This window comes from Pollicipes pollicipes, unplaced genomic scaffold (genome assembly GCF_011947565.3).
Source record: "Pollicipes pollicipes isolate AB1234 unplaced genomic scaffold, Ppol_2.1 Scaffold_4740;HRSCAF=5597_pilon_pilon_pilon, whole genome shotgun sequence".
Classification (NCBI taxonomy): domain Eukaryota; kingdom Metazoa; phylum Arthropoda; class Thecostraca; order Pollicipedomorpha; family Pollicipedidae; genus Pollicipes; species Pollicipes pollicipes.
This window is the reverse complement of record NW_023596545.1, coordinates 7326546-7352073: the sequence shown is the minus strand read 5'-3', so window position 1 is coordinate 7352073 and position 25528 is coordinate 7326546. Positions and strand designations below refer to the sequence as shown.

Below are 25528 nucleotides of genomic sequence, written 5' to 3'. Positions count from 1 at the left end.
CCGTAACACGATGAGGGGCTCTCATGTCGGTTAGAGGTCACAGTGCCTAACAGGGGTTCTGTGGCGACGAGTGGCCCCGAGTCGGAGAGGTAGTTGAGGGGATCGGAAGAAGAGCCGAATGATCTCTCGAAACGAAAGATCAAGGGTTCAATGTGATAGCTGAAGGGCCCGATGGGCTGGCTTTATGTCACATTAAGGATACCCACCCATAGGGCAGTGATCTGAAATGTCATTAGGATGATGTCTTGCACCGGCAGGGATCCCTAAGACAGAACTTCCTCTATTTCTGTCACAGATCGCGAGCAACGAACAGTCGGCTTCGTGTTAGCCTGAGCTTTGGGGTCCATTTTCCAAGCAGGAACGAGGTCGGGCCCGCGATTTTCACTGGTCGGGCTCCCGTGTCGTTCAGGGGCCCGCAGTGCCTAACGGGGCATTCCGCATCAACAAGGGGCCACGAATCGATCAGTGGAAGATTTGCTCCACAGAGACGGAGACGGAAGCCCGAATGGCATAGGGTCGCTTGCGTTGGTCATTGCATGAAGTCATCACCGGCCATTGCATGAAGGGTGCGTGCCATCGGTGTGGAAGAGAGCAACAATCACCCCTGTGCCAAAGACAACATCGTCCAACTTGCCAGGAGATCTTCAACCGCTAAGCCTTACACCGACTTTTACCAAGGTCTTGGAAAAAAGATTAGTGTTCCGCAAATTCTGGCGGATATAAAACCGTGCATAGATAAATGCCAATACGGAAATATGAAAGGTGCCTCAACGTCACACTATTTAATTAGGTTGTTGCATGGTATGCTGACGGAGTTAGACGAAACAGACAACTTATTTTCTATGGTTATGTACGATTTTAAGAAGGGATTTGACCTCGTTGATCACACAACAGTTATCCAGAACATGCTTGCAGTGGGACTTCGCTCCGTGCATGCAAAGTGGCTGTGTTCAATCTTGCAGGACCAACAGCAGCGGGTCAAGATGCCAGATGGAACCATGAGTCGTTGGAGAACCATAACATGCGGTACTCCACAACGCACCGGTTGCTTTCCCGGCTACGATTAACGGTGCCGCTGGTGATATTGACAACCGACTGAATTATGTAGATGACCTTACCATATACCAGGCGTGTCGAACTGACCAAGTAGATCGGCACTGCCAGTTGCAAGAGCACACTGACAAGATAAGTAATTGGGCAACAGAAAACAAGATGATGTTGAACAATGACAAGTGTCAAGTCATGCATTTTTTCACAGCCAAAAAAAACAAACATTGGCACTACCCGACACCATGATTCAAGGAAAAAGCCTGCCAACTGTCATCAAAACTAAGCTTTTAGGTGTAACAATATCAAATGGCATGTCATGGCAAGCATATGTGGATGAGATTGTAACCAAAGCATCGAAAGCTCTATACATGCTCTACATAATGAAGAAGTACCATCCACCACAGGAACAGCTTGTTTGTGTGTGTGTTACTTACATCCGGCCATTGCTAGAATATTGTGTACCGGTTTTCATGCGGGACTCACTGCCAAGTAGGCGCAACACCTTGAGAAAGTGCGGAAGAGAGCCTTGAAAATCATCTTCGGCCATTCGGAAAAGTACTCGCACATCTTGCAACGCTTGAACATGGAAGCCCTTGCTGACAGGAGAGAAAGTTATGCCCAAGGCTAGGAAAACAAATGCAAGCGTCTCCCATGCATAGAGATATGCTTCCCAAGCAGCGAGTGGCGATCTCCGGCAGAAATACCAGGAACGCAAGCACACTCGAAACCTTTTGCTGTGGTACGCGACTACGCAAATCAAGTCTTCCCCATATAACCACTTTTATAAACACAAATATATGGTCAACTAAGTAGCATCCTGTTTCGTGTTTTTATTGTGCACATGTCCTCTATGAGTTGATAATTAAGTCATGCTTTTCTCAATAAACCGTCTCTCTCTCTCTCTCTCTCTCTCTCTCTCTCTCTCATCGTTCTCTCTCTCTTTCTCTCTCTCTCTCTCTTCTCTTCTCTCTCTCTCTCTCTCTCTCCTCTCTCTCTCTCTCTTCTCTCCTCTCTCTCTCTCTCTCTATCCTCTCTCTCTCTTCTGCTCTCTCTCTCTCTCTCTCTCTCTCTCTCTCCTCTCTCTCTCTCTTCTCTCTCCCTCCCTCTCTCTCTTCTCTCTCTCCCTCTCTCTCTCTCTCTCTCTCTCTCTCTCTTCTCTCTCTCTCTCTCTCTCTCTCTCTCTCTCTCTCTCTCTCTCTCTCTCTCTCCCTTGGTCGGGACTATCTGACAGTTTAAGGAGACATCAGAACTTATGATGTTTTCTCACATTGAGGCAACAGACAACTCCTGTGCCAGTCAGGGCCCCCAGACCCAAAAAGTGGGCCTAACAACCTTGTTCCGGTATTGGCCCCGTGAGGCCCAGCTGGAGTCTACGTGCCAATTATTTGACCACCTGCGGCGAGCAGGGATGTTGTTGGCTTAATGGCAGTTCATGCATCGATCCAGGGTCAACTACGCGGGTCAGAAGGCCTTCCACGTCTGCAAGCAGACCAACGTGATGCGATGCATCCCTTTAAGGTCCTATGGATCGGCCAAGCGATGCCGCTCCACGCCGCCAGACTGACGGTCGGAAACCCACCGCAGTGTGGCAGCATGGCCCTTCAGCCCTTGGCCGGGAACAACAATGTGTTACGCGGTGTTATACTCAGGAGTACAGCACTGCTGTACAACACTTAAAAATATGGGTTCTCATAAGGGCAGTATGGAGTGAGTGGAAATAGCTTCAAAACGCACAAGGCCATCCCATGCTTCGCTGAGAACGTTCATTACTTTGCAGAATCGACTAGCGAAACAATAACATTAAAAAGTTTGAGCCTGCTCGCTGGGTGCCGGTAGCGCAGTGGCTAACGCGCCTGCGTTAAGCACTGTGCGCCTGGGAAGCCACAGGTACGGAGCTCGAATCCCCGCCGTGCCCGCCCCTCCCGCCAGGGTGAGGCTAGCGACGCCATATAGCTTCAGCAGCTGAGCGCGTTACAAAGCCCCAATGACACGCCCGTAATCAATGGCAACAAGGATAGCGATGGCTTGGGTCGCAGTTTTCATAAAACTGAACGGCGCTGGCCAATGCAGGTAACGCCAGGGGCAGGCGCCGTGCGCGCCCGCACCTGGCCAATGACCATCGTAAAACAACGCTCCTGGATGTTTTTGAAAATCAATTTGTACATCTCAAAGGTAATCCTGAATAAATATTTTTTACAGCTTTGTGACCGTCTATTGTCCAGATTAACACGCGCTCAGGTGGCCGGCTAGATACCCTTCGCTCGGGTGGGGGCAGGGGTCAATTTGGCCCCCTCTGCGATCTCAGGAACTAAGAGAGCTAGGGACACCAAATTCGCAGGCTGTATTAAACTGCATATGAACTCACTTAGGTCATAGTTCTAGGTTCCTGGGTCATGGATTTCAGGCCAAATGAGGTTAAACCGGGTAAAATTCCAAGTTGGTCTCCAAAGTGGTCTCAGAACCAGTATAACTGTTTGTATGCAAAAGGTCACAAGCTCATTAAAGGTAAGTGACTTTGCTTGACCTTTTGAAGGTCATGGTCACCAAAATTGTACAAGACTGTCCTGAATTTTGTATTTGAATAAGCGACAAAGATTACGCTAGGCAGTATGCTCCTAAAAACAGAATGTCGACCTGGGTCATTTTGGGTCACTAACCTTTTCTGACCTCTAACAAGTCAATGGAAGATATATAATGCGGTTCCTGCTGTCAACAAATTCGAAATGAGCACCAGAAGCTATTCCATACAGCAAGCCCTAGAGTGATAAAACAAGTTGGTTTTAACCTTGGTATGACCTTTATATCTGGCCTTAGGTCAACGCAATTTGCTCATTCATTTTATGTGTTGTCTAAGAAAGCATCTCAGAGATGTATGGCTTCATCAAACACTCCGCTGTTGCATCAGATTGAACGGTTTCCTAGAAATTGTCTTGCTGAAACCATGACCTGACTTTGGCCTGCCATAGGCCAGCGACATTACAACGAACATCTTTAAAAAATTACAGCAAACAACCCTTTTTTCAATTGCTTACAGCTATGCAAAATTTGGCGCGGCTACGCCGCGCCGTTCGGAGCGCGTTCCGGGAAAACCTTCGGGATGGGTCAATTTGACTCCCCCACCCGAGCGTGTGTTAACAGTAGCAGCGACGCGGAAAATAGAGATTTTGCCTTTACTCTTCCAATTATATCACCAGATTCCAGCACCATCACGGTGCTGTAAAGACCAATTCGTCATTGTCTTTAATCTAAAAACCACACAGGTGAAATATACGCCCGGAATATCTCTGGTTGTGCTTTTTGGCGCCTAAAAACGCTCAAAGGCTTTTCTTTCAAATGCTCTTTCATTTTCGTCCACCTGTTGGCCACGGCCTAGTGTTAGCCGCGGGGCCGACGCCGCGCGGCTTAAAAGGACTGCAACGCCTGGTGTCGAGGTTTTTTGTGGCTAATATATGCCAGCGCGTATGCTCAATATATATATATAATATATATATATATATATATATATATAAGAAAAGCATGCCTTCATTAACAAATGGGCCGTATCCGGAGATTTATGAGGGGCCCTATTACTGTCAGGTGGCCCTTTGTCAACTCTGTGTCCCCCCTTGCCAAGGCTCTGGCTGCGCCCCTGGCTGCCGCCGGTGTTGCGAGTGGGTGGCGATCAACAGGTCTGTTGTCTTTTGCTCTACATGCACCAGATGCCCGCTAGATGTGGTATGCTCGGCCCGAGCTTAGCTAGATTCCGCCGTGCTCGGTCCGTACCAATGCGCGGGGCCGACAATGCTCGGCCCCTACCTGTCTGCTTAATCACCGTGAGTGTCGAGTCACGTGTGTCGCGTTCTTGAGACGTTTATGTGTGTTGCTATGCTAAGTATCAAAGTGGCATGCGGGTATAATTATGGATAGTAAAACCCGTGGGCAAATCACTATGTAAAAGAAAAAGCCTTGATACTTTTCGTTTAGCTGGAACAATGTGAGTTACACAAACGGTGCACCTCTGTGTGTTTCATTCGAGTGGCGGTGCTCTTCAATAACAACATTTATTCCACTTATGGGCATAGTTTGTCTGGTCGCGACCATTTAAGCGTCGCGATGATGCGGGCACAGACTCTTATATGTACGAAGTCTCATGAGCAGCACGCGCGCCTGTGTAAACCCAGTTCATGGCTGGCTGTGGCCTCAGCCTTCAGTAACGGCATTTGTGACTCGTAACACAATATAGGTTTTCCTTGTTTAATACAGTTCCCCGTAACACTTTGCTACTTAACCCCGTGAAAATAAATGTGCGATCAACGCTCAGCGTAGGATGCTAGCCTTCTCCTTCAGCCTTCAGCCTTCTCCCGCTTAGGCGCGGAGACGGCGGAAGCTTTCCTATTGGGGAGGGGGGGGGGGTACTTTGGCCCCTTCTTTCAATCCATACTCAGAGGGTCAAGGCTAAATCTTAAGAAAGTTGGGGCTCATCTCTTTTCCTAGCACCCGCGTGCCCTTGTGAAGGCGTATTCACTTCCCATGCCGATTGCATTTTAACGGTTTCATTAAATTACATGCATTCGGTCTTATCGTTTATATGCATCTTTGCCAAACAATTTTTTCATTATCGGTAGGTATGCAGTCTGATATCTCGGCCACCCATCTCTTCAGAATTCTCGCAGAAGGCTTTCAATTTCTCTGCCGTTTTCGTTTTAACGGTTTGTCGCATAAGTCTATTTAAGAGACCGTTCCACATTTGTGTTGGGTTCCGAACTGACATAACCATCCTGAAGATCATTCGATGCATTCCACAGAACTGCCCTTCTTGAGACCTAAGCCACTCCAGTTCCTGAGCTAGGCGCCGTTGAAGACGCGCAGAGTGTTTCTGGAAAGTATTTCAACGTCATGTAGGCACTTACGACGCCATAATAGCGTCATTCAGATCCTGTCATTCCATTAGCTAAGCGACAATGAGGCCCCTCCCCCAAAAAATGGCCGCCAAGTCGCTTATAATTGGCGGTCGTGAGCACGATTTTCAAATATAACGGTGATCGATTGGCCCTCAATCGATGTTTCGCGTGATGCGTTGACGTCATCAAACAAGGCCGTATTGATGAGCATCTTTACTAAACAAAAACGTTGTGTTGTCTGGAGCAGTCTGGTCCACATATATTTACACCAATAGCTATAAGTGAGCTTATTTCATCATAAATGGCTCTCTTTCAATGCGAAGCATTTGTTTCATCTCAATGGAGCGCATCATCATATTCGACGTTACATTCTATGTGATTGGCTCGTTGGTGATATGGACCTGCCGCTAACAGTTTGCTCATTATCGATACTGGAAGGAGCCCGATATTTCGGCCGTCCTATCTCTTATATTTGACGTGTGCACAGTATCACTTCTCATGCCACTGCATTTTCCCTAATGGCTAGCGACATGGGCTTGCAAGACACATCATCATACTCACCATTACATTCTACATGATCGACTTGCTCGTCATTCTATGCACCTACCGCTAATATTTTGCTCATTATCTGTGTGAGGATTTCCGATGTCCCGGCTGCTCCGTAGCATCACGCCACACGGTTAGCGGCCACGCCGCATTAAAGTCTCGGCACCACGGACGTCAGCGCCCTCTACAAAGTCCGCCAAAGTCCGACTTATGGCAAACCTATGCACGACATAGCCCTGCAACCGCCCTGCAACAGCCTGTGGTACGCGATGGAAAGCACGCGTTTTAACTAATGGGCTTCGAAGCAGATCCTCTGTAAACCACCTTACTTTGCATTCCGAAATTGCAGCAGCCAAATTTTGAAGCGGAAAGGTCAAATCGCAGCGCGCGATTCGAAGTAAGATCCCTTAAAATTATCCAGCTAAGCATGTGTTCATCATCACGGTACACGACAACTCTCACGCAGTTGAGTGGTGGAGTAGCGTCTTGATGTGCAGAGTATTCAAATGTTGCACTAGTGTAATTACACCACAGCGCACGGTGAAGCTGGACAGCACCCGGTCACAGTTGGCCTGGCTGGGCAGGGCAGGACATGGTCATACTGGGCCGGACCGGGCTAGACCAAGCCGGCCCAGGCTGAGCCGAGGCGGAATGGGATATTTTGAGAAGCATAGCCAAGGGAGGGGCCAGGGGCACCGTTATTCTCCCTCAGTCTCAGATGTTTCGTGTTTCAGCTTGGAGGGCTCCAGAGTTAAAAATCAGTGTGATGCGTACTTACCGTGCTCCGAACTCCTCCCCTAAAAATTCTTGCTGCGCTGCTGGATAGAATATTTCACAAGCGTGGTTTCAAACACAAAACAAACAAAAAATAATTGTGGTTGCCTAAACGCGGTCATGTTTTTTTCGTAATCCATAAACTTTTTTGGATTACGTATTTGATGGATTCGTCACATTTTAGACTACAGATGCACAGTCATAAGTTTCCTTGTTGGAGGCCGCTTCAACTTTGTGAGTACCAGAGCCAGGAGCATAGTTTTGTAACAAAGATGGGGGGGGGGGGGCTAAATGTTGAAAAAGATTAGAGAAACCTGTCACGAAAATATGCCAAAAATCGTGTTTCTCCTATTATTTGGCCTATTTATTTCTTAAGGCTGGGTGGGCTGGAGCCCAAGCTGGGCAAAAGCTGAAGCTCCCTCCCCAAATAAAAAGAAAACTACGCCCCTGACCAGGGCACCCGCAAGGAAATCAATAACGACGCCTCAGCACTAGGATGCTAGCAGGTCGGGGCGCGGGACGGCTCGGTACGGAGTACCGGACGCGACGGACGATACAGAGCAGGGCGGGACAGAGGCCGGGGCAGAACAGGACAGCACAGAGGACGGAGAAGAGCAGGACAGGATAGAGGCCGGAGCGGAACAGGACAGCACAGAGGACGGTACAGAGCAGGGCAGGACAGAGGCCGGAGCAGAACAGGACAGCACAGAGGACGGAGTAGAGCAGGACAGGATAGAGGCCGGAGCGGAACAGGACAGCACAGAGGACGGTACAGAACAGGGCAGGACAGAGGCTGGAGCAGAACAGGACAGCACAGAGGACGGAGTAGAGCAGTACAGAGTAGAGGACGGAGCAGAACAGGACAGCACAGAGGACGGTACAGAGCAGGGCAGGACAGAGGCTGGAGCAGAACAGGACAGCACAGAGGACGGAGTAGAGCAGCACAGGATAGAGGACGGAGCGGAACAGGACAGCACAGAGGACGGTACAGAGCAGGGCACGACAGAGGCCGGAGCAGAACAGGCCAGCACAGAGGACGGAGAAGAGCAGGTCAGGATAGAGGACGGAGCAGAACAGTACAACATAGAGGGCGGAGCAGAGCAGGCCAGGCCAAAAGACTGAGCCTCAACCCGAGAGACGTTCGTTTCTTTTTTAAATGAATCATGAGTGTATCCGGAATTTCGAAAGTTTAGTTTGGCTACTACAACAGGCTAATAAAACTTCCTTTCTCCAAATCTTACGAATTTGGACCGAATTCCTGTGGGCACGGGCCGTTGGCGCTCTCCTTGACTACGTCTCCGGTCCTCCGTGCACGCATTCAACAGGTGCATTGACCTGGCTAGCATGGTGTTGCATTGCATTGAATCTCTAACCCATCCAGGCAGTATGGCTCTTCAGGATTAGCATCATCATATATAAAATATAAAAAAGCAGATCGGAATTAAAGCAAATACACCAAGGATGAAATAGCGGCAATAGTCGTCGACGAATAGTCGACGCTGCAAGCCTGTTGCGATTCAAGCGCCGAAGTTTATAATATTATTAATCGGGCCAGCTGATTCTTTGTTGTTTCGCCCCACACGGAGATGCAGCATAGAACGTGGGAAATACGTGCGTTTTGATCGTCAATTTTGACATTTTCTGGGTAAAAAGGGGCTGAACCGATGCAGTGCTATCAGAGGGGCGTTGCACCTTTTGACGATGTGGCCGATGTGAATGTCCCAGGACATGCATGGGTCGATGGTCACACCCAGATGTCGCATAGACGACGTGGGTTTGGTCACCGACCCAGCTATACTTAGTAGTATTTAGCTTTGTTGATGCTTTGATTGGTCCCGATAAAAGTGAAATCTGTTTTTCTGGGTTCATTTTGAGTGAATTCAACCTGAGCCAGCGACGTAATGCGTCCAAAGACCTTTCAACACGACGTTCAGTGATTCTAGACGTTGAGGGTCGGGCGGTGAGTGATCAAGCAGCTGGGTGTCGTCAGCGTATGCTATCACTCGACAGCCCAATTAGTGATGGTGAAGGTTATCTTTTAACGGGCCGAAGAAGATCGGCCCGGCGATAGACCCCTGGGGCACCCCTAAACGGACCGGCAGAGTCGCCGCACCTTCTCTCACCAGCCGCCTCCGGCCGTCTAGGTAGCTGTGGAATCATATTGGGTCGTTCCGTACCATCCCAGCTTGTTTATGAGGACGCTATGGTCAACGATGTCGAAGGCTTTGAGGAGGTCGGCGGCGGTAGCTGAGGGAATCCGGCCGAGTTCTGACAATCACAGACAATTATGTCAGTAGTTTCAGACAAGTGGGATAGAGGGGAGAACTGGCGATAGCTGGAAAGCTCGTGCGCGTCGCCCCACCCAACACACCCTATAAATTTGGTGCCTCTAGCCTTTACTTTCTGATATCTCAGGAGGGTCAAATTTACCCCTACTCGAGCGAGCGGTCTCTAACCGGCAACCCGGGCGCGTGTTAACAAAAATTAGTATAAGCGGGGGCGAAACCCATTGTTTGCTGTCGTGGCGGTCAAAATACCGCGCCAGAACGACTCCGGAAACGTTTTTGCCCCATTGTTTCGTCATCATGAACCAATTTCTCATTTTACGTTTGTGAATTTTACCTCATGAGACCAAATCATGAATAACCACACACGTGAATTGACGAACGCTATATTATGATGGCACAACCACGCATCCGTGGTAAACAGTGACGGCTAATTTGACAGCCCTGGTAGCAAACCATGTAGTTTCACTTCTGCTTATCCTATGTTTCGTGCGTTTCAGATTTGATGCCAAATCAGGTCTCCACATAATCACGCTGGCGTTCAGCTTCACAGAAACCAGAATTTTCTTGAGTGGGTAAGGCGAAGTTAAGTGAAAACTCATCCCACTGATGGTTGGCCTGCTGTCAAAAGCCATCGTTGACTCTGAAATGAGATCAAAATGCAGGCTTAAGATGTAGGGAGGTACCCCAACCCCTCTCCCTCGATTGTGTGTGACCAGGAGGTAACCATTGCGGTGGGTTACAACGATTTCATCCACTCCTTTAATATAGCACGTCAAATGTGAAGTTTAAGTGTTTGAATATGTGACATAATCCTCATCACACATTTTCCTACCGACGACTGTTGTTCATACCGACCATAATTCAAGAACCTTCGAGAACAATCGCCTGCCACCGATAGCCTCAGCCGACAACTGCCGATGGCGGCCATGCCGAGTGGCGTTCTGGGCATCCTGGAACATCGCTTAGCCGGGCGCGGCCAGGGTCACGGAGAACAGCTCACCATACGTGTGGACTGCGCTACGCCGCGGCCGGGTTTACAACCGTCGCCGGTCCTGAAAACCCCTGCCTGACGTGGAAAAAGTGACAATCATAAGGGAGTAATTGCACCTGTTTGTTACCTTCGACACTTTTCGGCTCGCTCGAATCTTGCACCATTCGGCTTATAACATGCGATTTCGTCAGCTGATGCGAATTTCATGACCTTCGCGGGTGGATGCACGACGGTCTCTGCGGGTGTCATGAAGGCCGTCCTTTGAAACCCACAATGGAAGGCGTGGCGGTGGGCTGGAATACGGCGGCACAGTGATCTAAATGTCGCTACGCGGTGTGGATGCTCGGCAATTATTAGTTTTGAAAACTGCAAACAACTGAAGCATGATCCTGAAATACCGCAGTCGTATGTAGCGTCTCATTTCGTGGAGTGGCTGTGGTGTTGTTTTGCATTAAGCGCAGTTTTATTTCACAAGTTCACGGGATGCGACGCTCGTGAATGTTGAACATTCACATGAACACAAACAATAACATAACAGCACAACGTAACATAATAAAACAAACATCCACATGTGCGTGAATGATTGTTACCTATTGAAATTCAAAGTAGACAAGACTAAATCAATCGAGAACGTATGATGCTCACGAACTCCAAGGAGCCTCACACGCCCACGGCGCGCTTACCGAGGATTTCCGTAAATATTCTAGCTGTGCCCCCGCCTCATCACGAATTTTTGCGTACCGCCCTGGGTGTTATATGCCAGTCATGCTATTTGTGACGAGAGCAAATGAGTCGGTAAGTTGAAGAACAAATTCTTTGACCGCAAATAGACGAAAGCAAACTAAAATAGTTGAAGAAAATCTGTTCTCGAAGCATCGCGCAAATAGCCATTTATAATGCAAGGTCAAAGCTATTTTGGTCGAGCTAGAGAACACCCGTTTTGCAGTCTTATCTTTTCGCTCTGTCAGTCACTCTGAGCACGGTATTGATCGTGCTGAGGGATATGCATGCGTAGTTGTATTCCAGCTAAAGACGAGACCCTTCCGCTCAGTGTATGCCGCACTACGGCCGCGCCGTCTCATCAATGGCGTGTTTTCTGGCCTAAGAATAACTCCATCGTGCTACCGAGCATGAAAATGATGCACAATTTGTGACGTAGAGCTGCATGCGTGTACGGGTAAGCTGCAGATGCTTGTGGGCACAGGCGTCACACGACCGGGCCGGAGGGCGCATACACTTGAGATCTGCCGATGGCGCTTGCGCGTGAGAGGGGCGGACCGATTCCTTAGCTCTTGACATTGCCCTCGTTCGAGCACCATGACATCACGTGACATTTCTTGTTATCACTGCGAGGCTCCGCTACAGCGGCTCAGTGCGAACTAAAGCGGACAGTCCCCAGCGCGGCGCGGCTCTCCGGCATCGAGCGACCTTGTTGTGCTTAGCTTCTGCTATTAAACATGCCCCCTCAGCCAGCTTAATATTCTAGCGAAGCCGTTCTTCGGCGCGTCCCGCGTCTCGCTATTCCTTGTCACTGGACAAGCGGCAATTTGCCACACACTGCATCGCTACAGTAGCTCTGAGTGACGGTTTGACGCAAAACAATCCAGGAATGCACCCCCGCCAATTATGCCTCGCTTCCGTCACTCCCAACCGCGTTGCCGCACATTTCCTTGGAGACAGGGCAAGCAAGGCATCGTGGAGTCGATGTGTTTTGGCCGCAAAGTTTGATGCAGTCAAACCGTCAAGACGGTATGAGACAAAAAAGTCTGAGTGACGGTTACTTCTTTGGCACCGTCGGGGTCCTAGGCACAAGTCACGTCAGCTGCCTCTGCACTCAAAGTCAACATTTCTGGGGAGGACGTCGGGAGCGTGCCGCCAGTCTCCCGAGTCCTCCCACCAAACGCCCACTCGCTCCCTGACCGCAGCGGCGCCACCTCCAGCGCGCAGAGTTACCTCGTAAAAATCGCGCGCCGCCGCTCACCTCACCCATCGATCGACGGCTGCGTCACGGCGCTTGTGCGCCAGACGGACGGTCGCCATGGCAACGCGCAGCGGCCGTCTGCAGGCGGAGCAGCAGCGGCGCGGGCGGCGGGGGCGGCAGCCGGCGGTCGGGTGCCGGGAGGGGCGGAGGCGGTGCGGTGCCAGTGGTGGTGAGCCGCACCCCCGCCCCAGGCCATGGGCTGCGCGCTCTCGGCCGAGGAGCGCGCCGCGATGGCGCGCAGCAAGCAGATCGAGAAGAACCTGAAGGAGGACGGCATGCAGGCGGCGAAGGACATCAAGCTGTTGCTCCTGGGTGAGTGGGCGGGGCAGCGCGGGTCGATACACGGGCCGTGTAGTGTGCCGGCTGCGGGGCTATAAACATGCGCTTGGCTGCAGGCGGGCCGGGTCCCGCTGGTCGTCATTTGCGCCCAGTCATAACAGTTTGGGCGACCGAATGGGCGTCGTGGGCGGCCCCAGTGGCGTTCATGGGCACACGTGGGCTGCGCTGGCGCTCTCTCCTCGCTCCCCCTCCCCCGCATGCCACATTCCGCCCACAGGCCCTCCCGAAAAGGTCTTTGGGACAGGCAGCAGCCAACTTTGGTCTCGCCGCGGATTTAAGATCAGGCTGAAATGTGAGAGCGGTTCATGCATTTTGTCGGGTGATAAATGACGACGTTCGAAAAGGTTTCTACGGTGGAATGATTAACGAATAAGCTCTAAACTAACCAATGACTACTGAGAGGACGACAGAGAACTGATGAACGGTTATAAGGGAAGCTGACAAGAAGTGCCACGATGAGGTGCGTTAAGACATGCAAAAGATGGGGAACTCCATGTCGAGGATATTCTATTCATTCTTCGGTAAAGGCTCATGTCGACTTTCAAAAGCCATTCGGGGCCATAAGCCTCGATTCCTCCGTTCCCGCTACAAGAGCGCCTGATGGATGGGCCAAAATATCAGTCGGTGTGCGTTTGGTCGGTTGATAGGCACCGTAAAAGCGAAAAGTGACACGTTTACATACTAAAAAGACAAACGGCACGTGACGAAATGGCAAAAAGACAGGTCAAAAAAGGGCTGTCCAGGAGCACGCCAAATGCCGCACATCAATGAGGCGCTTCGTGCAAGACAACCACGGAGACAACTAAAGCCACGCCACCGCTACGGGCCTGCATTGAGATGGCTCCCACGGCTACCTGCCCCCAGTTCTAGCGTTGTCGATTTGCTGCCCGCGTGCGTGTGGATATGTGCCGCAAACCAACGCCATCTTTATCATTACATCTGTAGCTGTGCATCTTCCAGTAAAAAGATTACGAATCCAAGACGCGTGCGTGTGTCGCGTGCGTTCATCAATGACACATGGAAAACACACTGTCCATAATCGGGTCATCAACCATTCGTGAACACAGCTGAAGTAAGCCAGTTGTCGACATCCGACTTATGTCGTACTCAAGGCTCGAGTCCGTTGAATTTACCACGTATATATGAAAATTTTTGATATGTTCTCTACGGTGCTTTCCGTAGATACGCCAGCACACGCAAAAGTTGTTGGCATGAAAGTTTGTTCTACTCGTAGATTGTCTTTTCACATATCCAATGACGGAACTGCGCCTATCTGTTGAGAGGCATGGGCTTTAGGAGTCACTGTAACGCGTCAAGAGGGTGGGTGATCTTCATTTCTTTTATCTGACCCTCATGAAATCAGGAGGCTCTACTTCAACGGATAATCAAGATTGCTTAAATGTGTTCTGAAATAAGGGCTTGACATGGCCTTCCAAGGCGGTGCATGTGGCCACAAGTCACAAAAACCGCTGTTCTGAAACGTCGAACACCCTTTTGATATGCCGTGATAATAATGGTGTATTCGCTTGAACAATGTTTCCTAGTTAAAAGGTCGGTTATATGCATCACACAATCACATAATGCGGTAAAACCTGAGGCTTTGACCCCTTCTTATCACACCAGGCACTGGGCCCCGCAAAGACACGTCTAAATAACTTCCACGCTAGCAGCAGCGGCTTGTAATTCAAGAAGGCAACTTTCATTTCGAACAGATATCATACTACCGAAATGTCGTCCCTTTTGACTTTTGTCTTCTTTCGTAACACCACCGACTGAAACACCGTCACAAAGAAGACATCGCTGCCGCCAACTCGTCTCTTGCTACCCTCAGAACTCGCCCCCTGCTATCCTTATGCTGAGAGCAAAAAGTAACAAAATTATTCTAGTGTTAAGAGCAGGTTCTGGCAAAGAATAAAGGCATTTAACCGATCCGAAGAGTATGCCACAACTTCCAAATGATCGAGCCACAAAAAATGACCAAAAATTACGCTATGTAACCCAGCCCCGTCATGTGACGAGTGTTTAGCATCAAAAGGTATGAATACGTTGCTGCGCTCTGTTAACAACACTGGTGGTCACGACAGTTATCCGCAGCAATGTAAGTGGATTCACGGAAATCACCAGAGTATAAATAAATGTATCGAAAGCCGAAGAGCGACAGCATGTGGAACCATCGTTCGGGCTATTGTCCTCGTCTAGTGTGTTAGTCTCTACACAACTCTTCGGCCGCTGCCAGGTGTTGTGTAGTCCTTAGAATGACTGAATGATGTTTGGCTGTTGGCTATGTCCCTGGAAAATGGGACACATGCTCCGTAAAATTGTAGCCGAAGGGCAATTGATGGCTAGCTTGATTGACTTTGGACCAAGCGGATCTTATTCCATACAATTGTTTCTTCCGCACGTTGCGATGATTTGCTTTTCACTACAGCATTCTGTAGTGAAGGTTAAGCTATAAAGGCGAAGTTAAATCACCTGCAAGTGACATGCAATGTCCCAAAAGGCATCCGCCATCTTTACCCTTCGCGATTTCATTCGCAAAGCACCAGCCGCCGGCATCCTAACTGTCATCGTTCACGTTAAAATGCCAAGCGTTTGGTCGTCGCCTGCATGCAGACGCGATTCATGTGGGGGGGGGGGGGGGGGGGGGGGGGATGTGCCAGCGACCGCAGTGGTGCGGCTTGCCGACCGAGCTCGCCGGCTCCAGCACCGGACCCCACTTGGATCCGGGTCCGGGTAGCGGCGCGCGGAGCCTCCTGCGGTGGTGCCGGCCTGAAGTCTGGCGTTGATGCAGGTGCCAGTGTCAGCGCGGGGGAACCACCCGCCTTTTGATCGCCGGAAGCCGCGGGACTGGGCGGGAGAGGTTGGGGCCGTGGCCAATAGCTGCTGTCCAAGCAGTGGCCGACTCCCCGCAGTGGCCGCAGTGACTGAGACCTGACAGCCCTATCGGCGAACGAGAGCTGACAGTCACGGGGGAGACGGAGACCGCGAGAGGTCCCGCCCACGAGCGGGCCGTGGCGCGGGAGAGACGGAGACCAGTCAGCCCCGGCCGCGAGCGTGGCGTAACGCGGGAGAGACGGAGACCAGTCGGTCCCGGCCGCGAGCGTGACGTAACGCGGGAGAGACGGAGACCAGTCAGCCCCGGCCGCGAGCGTGGCGTAACGCGGGAGAGACGGAGACCAGTCAGCCCCGGCCGCGAGCGTGGCGTAACGCGGGAGAGACGGAGACCAGTCAGCCCCGGCCGCGAGCGTGACTTAACGCGGGAGAGACGGAGATCAGTCGGTCCCGACCGCGAGCGTGGCGTAACGCGGGAGAGACGGAGACCAGTTAGTCTGCCACCGAGCGATGTGCCTTGACCCCGCGTGCTAACACCGCGCCAGAAATAGCCGCCCGGCGACTGGATACCGGACAGCCGGTGGTGACACCGGGGGAGCACTGCTCGGAAGCACCGAGCCAGCAGCAGTCCGGCGCCTCCGACGTCACCTTAATGAGGTCCCGGGCAGGGGCGCGGCGTGGCGACCTGGCCGTGGCGAGATGGAGCTCCGGCGCATCGTCCGTCGGGTCTAGTGCTTTCAGTCGATGGCGCTCCCAGCTATATCTGGCTTGAGATGTGCATGCAATGTGGCTGTGGAAGGTGCGCAATTGGTGTATGGTCGTTTGGGGTTGTAAGGGGGCGTGACATTGGGGAAAGCAATAGTTTCCCGCTGAGGCCGGGGTGAACACGGTAATCTTTTACATTTAACGTCTTATCGGTCACAGATTCTGTGTGCGTCATCTGGAAATCAGCTATCGGAGCGCTACACAACGGTAATCGTTGGCTGCTCCGTATAAAACTGATTTAACTGTCGCCCATCGACTGAAAGCACGAGCCCCACCACGCTGTAAGTTATTGATTTTCCCATGTGTCTCGGCACCAGATATTCCCTATGAGTAGTGGTCGGTAAACACGTCCGTATTTGACCGGCGCTGGCTGGCGACAGGTCAGTGAGCCAGAACACTTGAGAGCACAGCTATCCACCTCGGCAAGTTGTCAGCTAACGCCGCCGTGCAGCCAGCTGCACAGTTCTGACTAGGGACTGCCGCGGCTAACGGAGCGTGAGCGCCGTCACGCCCAGCAGAGTTCGCGCGGGGCAGTGCCCCTGGGCTGAGCTGCGATGAGCTGACGCCCGAGCGGCTGGGCTGAGATCGCAGCACCCGGGCGGCTGGGCTGAGATCGCGGCACCCGAGCGGCTGCGGTGAGATCGCGGCACCCGAGCAGCTGGGCTGAGATCGCGGCACCCGAGCAGCTGGACTGAGATCGCGGCACCTTAGCAGCTGGGCTGACCTGCGACGAGAGGCAGATGACACCCGAGCGGCTGGGCTGAGATCGCGGCACCCGAGCGGCTGGGCTGAGATCGCGACACCCGAGCAGCTGGGCTGAGATCGCGGCACCTGAGCAGCTGGGCTGAGCTGTGACGACAGGCGGTTGACGCCCGAGCGGCTGGGCTGAGATCGCGGCACCCGAGCAGCTGGGCTGAGCTGCGACGAGGGGCGGCTGGCGCCCGAGCGGCAGGACTGAGAACGTGGCACCCGAGCAGCTGGGCGGAGCTGCGACGAGAGGCGGCTGATGCCCAAGCGGATGGACTGAGATCGCGGCACCCAAGCGGCCGGGCTGAGATCGTGGCACCCGAGCAGCTGGGCTGAGCTGCGACGAGACGCTGCTGACGCCCGAGCGGCTGGGGTGAGATCGCGACACCCGAGCAGCCAGGCTGAGATCGCGGCACCTGAGCAGCTGGGCTGAGCTGCGACGAGGGGCGGCTAACACCTGAGCGGCTGGGGTGAGGTCGCGACACCCGAGCGGCTGAGCTGAGATCGCGGCACCCGAGCAGCTGGGCTGAGCTGCGGCGAGGGGCGGCTGACGTCCGAGCGGCAGGACTGAGAACGCGGCACCCGAGCAGCTGGGCGGAGATGCGACGAGGGGCGGCTGACGCCCGAGCGGCTGGACTGAGATCGCGGCACCCAAGCGCCCGGGCTGAGATCGCGGCACCCGAGCAGCTGGGCCGAGCTGTGACGACAGGCGGCTGACGCCCGAGCGGCTGGACTGATATCGCGGCACCTGAGCAGCTGGGCTGAACTGCGACGAGAGGCGGCTGACGCCTGAGCGGCTGGGGTGAGGTCGCGGCACCCGAGCGGTCGAGCTGAGATCGCGGCACCCGAGCAGCTGGGGTGAGCTGCGACGAGGGGCAGCTGACGCCCGAGCGGCAGGACTGAGAACGCGGCACCCGAGCAGCTGGGCGGAGCTGCGGCGAGGGGCGGCTGACGCCCGAGCGGCTGGACTGAGATCGCGGCACCCAAGCGGCCAGGCTGAGATCGCGGCACCCGAGCAGCTGGGCTGAGCTGTGACGAGACGCTGCTGACGCCCGAGCGGCTGGGGTGAGATCGCGACACCCGAGCAGCCAGACTGAGATCGCGGCACATGAGCAGCTGGGCTGAGCTGCGACGAGGGGCGGCTGACGCCCGAGCGGCTGGACTGAGATCGCGGCACCCGAGCAGCTGGGTTGATATCGCCATCGGAGCTTGACGCCTGGCAGTGGGTCATCGGATACGAACCAGCGGCGAGCGGGCCATTCCGGGTCTCTGAATCACCTGGCGTTGGGTTTTGCAGGCCTAACCCACGAGCAGGAATCGTGCTCTCTGCGTTTCAAGGGCTGGTGGCGAGCATAAATTGTCACAGTAGGTCTATTTCAGTGTAACTGATTCCACAGTAGGCGGCAGTTGCTGCCCTGGTAGCGGCTCGAGGTATCACTGCCATAGTTCGAAACGTCATGACGGACGCAATCCATACCCCGATCTATTTTCAAGAAATGACGGATAGATGTCGCTGCGGTAACCCTTGCGATGACTGCTCCAGTCTGATGCTACGCCAAATCGGGCGGTAGGTGGTAGCATCTTATCTTGACTTGATCGCGTCGCCTAGGGGCTTAGTCATAATGAAGGTGAGAACTACTGACATGATCAGAAATAAGACCAAGACGGACTAAACAGGCCATTTTGTCTGCATGACTGTAGATACCAAGCCAGCAAACACTTCACATATACTCCTCGCGACTCTGCTGGCGTCGTCAGGGGACGGAACCCGACACCGCGTCCATAGCGGCAGGTGCGGCAGCATCCCACTCGGACCCCGGCGCCAGCATCACGCCGGTTCGAACCTCTCAGCGCACCCGGGTCGGCTTCCTGTCCGCGTCCGCTGGAGCGGCGGCGAGCTTCCGGCCGTGCGCGGCGTCCGGCGTCGGGCAGCCGACCGCCGTCGGACGCGTCCCCTATCAGCGGATACGCGTCCCCTATCGCCGCTCGCCCGACCACCGTCCCGGCGATCGGTCTGCGGCGCCGGCGGACGGCAGAGCGGGAAGTGGGCGGCAGAGCGGGGGGTGAGCGACAGAGCGGGAAGCAGGCGTCAGGGCGAGGAGCGGGCGTCAGGGCGGGGAGCAGGTGTCAGGGCGGGGAGCAGGTGTCAGGGCGGGGAGCGGGCGTTAGGGCGAGGAGCGGACGGCACGGCGGGGAGCGGACGACAGGGCGGGGAGCGGGCGTCAGGGCGGGGAGCAGGTGTCAGGGCGGGGAGCAGGTGTCAGGGCGGGGAGCGGGCGTTAGGGCGAGGAGCGGACGGCACGGCGGGGAGCGGACGACAGGGCGGGGAGCGGGCGTCAGGGCGGGGAGCGGGCGTCAGGGCGGGGAGCGGACGGCACGGCGGGGAGCGGACGGCACGGCGGGGAGCGGACGACAGGGCGGGGGGCGGACGGCAGGGCGGGAGCCTATGGCAGAGCGGGGAACAATCGTCAGAGCGGGGAGCGGGCGTCAGGGCGGGGAGCGGGCGTTAGGGCGGGGAGCAGACGCCAGAGCGAGGAGTAAGCGATAGAGCAGGGGAGCGGGCGTCAGAGCGGGGAGCGGACGTCAGGGTGGGGGCCCACGACAGAGCGGGGAGCAAGCGTCAGAGCGGGGAGTGGACGCCAGGGCGGGGAGCTGGCGTCAGGGCGGGGAGCGGGCGTCAGGGCGGGTAGCAGGCGGCAGAGCGGGGGAGGCCGCAGCAAGGAGTGGGTGACAGAGCCACGCAGGGCAGAGCAGGGAGTGGCAAATACGACGAGAGCACACACATAGTTAATGGGGCTGCAACACGCAAGTGGGTAAACGCCGTGGAGTGAAAACACGAGCACGGAACTAATCAATGATAGCTACGACGGCAGCCATTCATAAGGACGTGGGCAAGCAGGCTCATTAATGACAACATCAAAAGAGGTCGCGTGGGAAGGCAGTAAGACCGTAAGAGAGATGCGATCAGGCAGGGGGATTAGGGGGAGAGATCTTCTGAGAAAAGACCAGAGATTGTTGAGGCAAATCCGGCCGGCCGAGTGTTCCTTCGGAGTTTGCTCAGAGTCTGAGTGAGCCTTGTAAATTTCACGAGCGCTTCAGTCACTAGGCTCAATTTGCCTCTGAGCGCTCTCGTCGAGCGTCGTTGCGCTGCTGGAAAGGCAGGAGGAGATTGGGCCAGCGTTAATCGCCTGAGGCTACAACTGGCCGCGGAACTTATGCAACATGCTGCAGGGCTTGCTCCTCTTGTTGGGTCGGCGAATGTTGTGCATGTTTAGCGTGTGGGATACTAGAGCCACTGTGAAGTGTTGTGCTGAAAGTCATCGATTTTGGATGTGCACCTGGAGTAGCTGGTTAAGAAGATATCGGGAAATGATATGTGCGACGTTTCAATGCAGTCTTCATGGTCAGAAATTACAGAAAATGTTAGGTAAAAATTACGATACAAAACTTAGGGCGTGCGAAAGACAGAAAATGTTCTGAACCTGTGCATGTTCTATCAACAAAACGATACCAAAGAACAAATTCGATCTCCCACATCGTTACAACAGATACACGACACTACCAAGAGGCGCTCCAAACAGAGATGGCTAAGGCAAAAGGTCTCCGTGGCCCTCACCTAGAAGAAGATTAAATTACGGAAACCAAAACCATCAATGAAGTCATTTGAGCCTCTTCATGCCAAGACCCAACACACGATACCTTGTTAAGGGCTGTCCGGAACACAGTCAGTCAGGCAGAAAAGTGCTGTGACCCGCATCGGCTACAAGGTAAAAAGCTACATGTTGCAACACACCAGTGCTGAAGCCCGGTTGGCGGGCTGCTGCACGTCCCAAGACCTGATTGACACGCCCTTCCTAACCTTATCCTCGGTACGGGTCATCCAGACTTGCCTCAGCTGTATTTGTATTTCGAGTGGCCCTTAGCACAGTATGGTGTATCACATATTAGAATGGTAGACCCGAAGCGATTGAATCCACGTTCACGTTAAAGGGAGTGTTCCACATTTCTGTCAGGCTTTGAACTGAAATAGCCATCTTGAAGATCGTTTGGTGTAGTTTACAGACCTGCCCTTCTTGAAGCCTGAAGCAAACTAGTTTCTGAGCTACGCGTCAACGAAGATGGGAAGGCTATTTCGGGGAGAGCATTTCAAGGTCACCTTGGCATTTGACGTCATGATAACGTCATTCAGATCCTGCCATTCCATAAGCCATGTGGCGTTGGAGACCAATGCAAATTATAATGGTCAAGTCATTTATTCCGGCGTTTGTGAGTGCAATTTCCAAATGTAACGGCCGTTAGTTGGCTTTCAATCAATGTTATACACGGTACGATGACGTTATCGAACAATGGCGCATCGAGGAGCATATGTACTAAACAGACATTTTGTTGTCTAGAGCAGTATCTTTCTCTTAAGAATATTAACGACAGTAGTACGTGAGATTGCTTCATCATATTTAATGCTTAAAACAGTAATAATAGGTTTATTCCACGGAGAAAAACTAGGAGAACGGATATATATATATATATATATATATATATATATATCCGCTCTCCTAGTTTTTCTCCGTGGAATAAACCTATTATTACTGCTTTAAGCATTAAATATGATGAAGCAATATATATATATATATATATATATATATATCCGTTCTCCTAGTTTTTCTCCGTGGAATAAACCTATTATTGCTACTTTAAGCATTAAATATGATGAAGCAATCTCACGTACTACTGTCGTTAATATTCTTAAGAGAAAGATACTGCTCTAGACAACAAAATGTCTGTTTAGCACATATGCTCCTCGATGCGCCATTGTTCGATAACGTCATCGTACCGCGCATAACATTGGTTGAAAGTGTGAGGTGTGAGGAAGATCTTGAGGAGGCAGAGGGCTCTTCCCTTATCGACCGAGCGCCCGTAAGGCTTCCGAGATTCACTGAAAGAGAATGTTTCACATTTGAATGTGTTGAATTAAGCATTAGATGCGTAAGTTATTCGGTGCATTTACATATACATACACATATATATATATATATATATATATATATATATATATATATATATATGTAAATGCACCGAATAACTTACGCATCTAATGCTTAATTCAATACATTCAAATGTGAAACATTCCCTTTCAGTGAATCTCGGAAGCCTTACGGGCGCTCGGTCGATAAGGGAAGAGCCCTCTGCCTCCTCAAGATCTTCCTCACACCGTAGAGATGAAACGAGACCTCACTGAGAGTCCCGCACGTGACTGGCTTCCCCGGGCCAGAAATGAGCCGGAAAGGCTAGCACATTCCTCTCCCGAGCCGTCCTTTTTCCGCGCAGCTTGAGGCTTCGCGGCTTGAATTGTACCGTGCAGTCTTCCCCGTGGAGCTTGGGTGAGGGCGGAGCAGCGGTGCCCGGAGCGTGGTCCGCGCGGGCCGTCCGGGTCCCCCGAGGGGCATGGGGGAGGCACCAGGAGTCTGGACACATGGAGAACCACCAGCCGCGGTGTGTGATGGCGCGGGCTGTCGAGCCCTCCTGAGGGGCATGGGGGAGGCACCAGGAGTCTGGACACGTGGAGAATCACCAGCCGCGGCGTGTGATGACGCGGGCTGTCGAGGCCTCCTGAGGGGCATGGGGGAGGCACCAGGAGTCTGGACACGTGGAGAACCACCAGCCGCGGTGTGTGATGGCGCGGGCTGTCGGGGCCTCCTGAAGGGCATGGGGAGGCACCAGGAGTCTGGACACGTGGAGAACCACCAGCCGCGGTGTGTGATGGCGCGGGCTGTCCGGGTCTCCTGAGGGGCATGGGGAGGCACCAGGAGTCTGGACACCACTACCAGCCGCGGTGTGTGATGACGCGGACTGTTCGCTGTTACAGAGCCCACGTGTCACCAGTGTCAACTGCTGCCCTGTGATTGCTCGGTGACCAGCCAAGACGTGCATGTCGCAAAACGTGCTTGAATAGGTTGCACGTGAATCATTGAGCTGAGGAACTATGACGCTCTCAGCCACAGTCTGCGTATTGTTTACTACAAACGTCTGTCATACCCTGCTGTTTTTCTTCTAGGTGCTGGAGAATCCGGAAAAAGTACCATCGTTAAACAGATGAAGTAAGTTTCCACAAGCAAAATATTTCAGTTTAACCACCAATCTTTTTTCTGTAAAGGTTTGTTTTCTCTTTGACGCTGTGCTCTATTGTGCGTCGAATGCTGTGACTTGCGCTGTGCAATCGCCGTGTGTGTCGTCACTGGCACAGCCATCACACACCATTATGTAATTCATCTGACTGCATCTAATGCCGCTGCATCAAATGAGCATCGGAAGACACGATGATGCAGCCTGGACAATTTATCAAATACGTCAGTCTATGATTTGAGCTCATTTGGAAAGTACAAGCAGTCTAGAATACTTGTCTCAGAAATTTCCGATTTTACTGTGGGTCGCTCAGGCTATATCCGATGTGTGTTGCGGCTAAATATTTTTGTTCAAACATGTGTAATGTGTAATCCTTGAATCAGCACCGCTCAGACCCATGTCCACAACACCAAACATTTACCGGACCGGCCTGAAACTCCACCACAGATGCGCTCTGGCCGCTCACTTCCCCCATTCTCAAACCTCCCAGGTTTAACGCTGACAGGGGAAGGGTAGCAGGGGCGCGGGAACTAAGGGTACCAGGAGAGGGGCAAACCGGCTCAATTGGGGTTGGCTAGAGGGGAAATCACCAAAAGATCCATCGTCTGCCTCCCCCCCTCCCCCTACACCAACGAGGAAAGACTTCCGGTGCGCCTTCGGTTGGTATACGCCCTTGTGAGTTCAAGGTTGAACGTTGCAGGTTAAAATGAGAGATTTTAGATAAAGTAATTGTTCCGGACAAGATTTTATAAAGCATATAAGTTCAAAGTTTTCTCAGCTCGACCATCAAATTGGAGTCGATTTGAAGTTTCCCGCTAATTGATTTCAGCCACAAAGATTTTGATGTTTCTTGAGTAACCAGTTCGCAAAGAACAGCTCGACCTTAAATTGTGTCATCGATTCGATGACCTGTGAAGTTCGAGAGATCAGTTTTAACCTAGGCCCCTGGTCAGTGGCTGTAACGACCTTTCAGTAAACAATTATGCACACAGGCTAAAGAGTAACGCCTACAAGTCTGAAGTAAGAAAACCGACTGGCTACCCTCTATACAGCTTATATCATGACTGAAATGCAACCAACGTCACTGGCCTACGATGACTTGACAATTTCACTTGCATGCCAGGTAGCAGCAATAGTGACAGAAAGAGCCGAGAACACAGAGAATAACTAGACTAGGACGCATTACATGTTACCAATGATATATTGCGCAACGTGTGTAGTAACGTAATATCTTGTATGGATGCCAATATCTCTCCCACGCAATGCAGTTTGCGATTTTTTGGTGATAATAGTTCTGAGCCAATAAGCATTGGAATGTTCTATTGAAACCGTCTTATTTTTGGTTACTCCTGGCTTTGGCCGGTGGACTTTACATTGGTAATGCGTGACAGTTATTGGGGATCTGGTACAAGTGTGAGTCGGTACAAATTGTTGCAAATTGGTCGCGGTAGCGGGTTTACATCAATATTTGGGTGAACCACAGGTAGACAGCGGAAGTTCGTACGGTCTTGAGCAAAGGCTTTCTGGTTCTGAATGTTTTCATATGTCTATGTAATGATAACTAGGCTAGCCTTCGCTCGAACATAAAAACATACATATTCGTAACATTTTCGACGAGTGTCCTCATAAATTTTCCACGTGTTCTGTGTTCAAGATTATCTCCCACCTTCAAAAAGCCACGGACTTTATTTACCAAGCATTTGATTCTATATCGAAGCTTTTATTTAACCCCATTCAAATATCTCGGAGACATTCAAACATTCAACTATTTTATGCCCCAGTCGCCATTGAAAACAGCTTAGGCGTAGAACTAGCAGTATGTGCATATCCGAGTTGCGAAGTGCTCACCAATGTAAATCCATATAACTAGTTATTGCAGAAACGACAACAAAGCTATCACGAACCGAGCACTTAACCAGCAACTCTTAACAGCGTCACCCCGTCACTGAGGTACGCCACTTCGTCTGGCTTTGGTGACGTTTCATGTAATGCCGGGCAGTTGTGATCTTTGTGCAGAGGTGGAAGAAATGGATTTGAGGGGCCACGTCTGTGGTACATACCCCAAGAAATCAGTGTCCCCGCGAAATAACGTGACTTGAAAAATCAGAGCTGTGAAAACTTGACCGTCAAAATTCGATCTACCCAAACCAGTGTCCTAGAATTGCCGACTTTGGGTGTAAAGCAACAACCCATGAGGAAAAATTTTTCACTCCTT

At 52.2% G+C, this 25528-nt stretch overlaps 1 protein-coding gene across 1 annotated transcript in view; it reads left to right on the top strand.

The window, feature by feature from the left end:
- Positions 1-12641: 12641 nt before the first annotated feature.
- Positions 12642-25528, top strand: part of LOC119098665 (guanine nucleotide-binding protein G(o) subunit alpha) — a gene marked incomplete at its 3' end in the record, with an annotated part of 52387 nt that continues 39500 nt past the window's right edge. Inside the window, 2 exon segments of the mRNA XM_037221647.1 lie at positions 12642-12822; positions 23246-23288. Of these exon segments, the coding sequence (XP_037077542.1) occupies positions 12705-12822; positions 23246-23288 (161 nt within the window).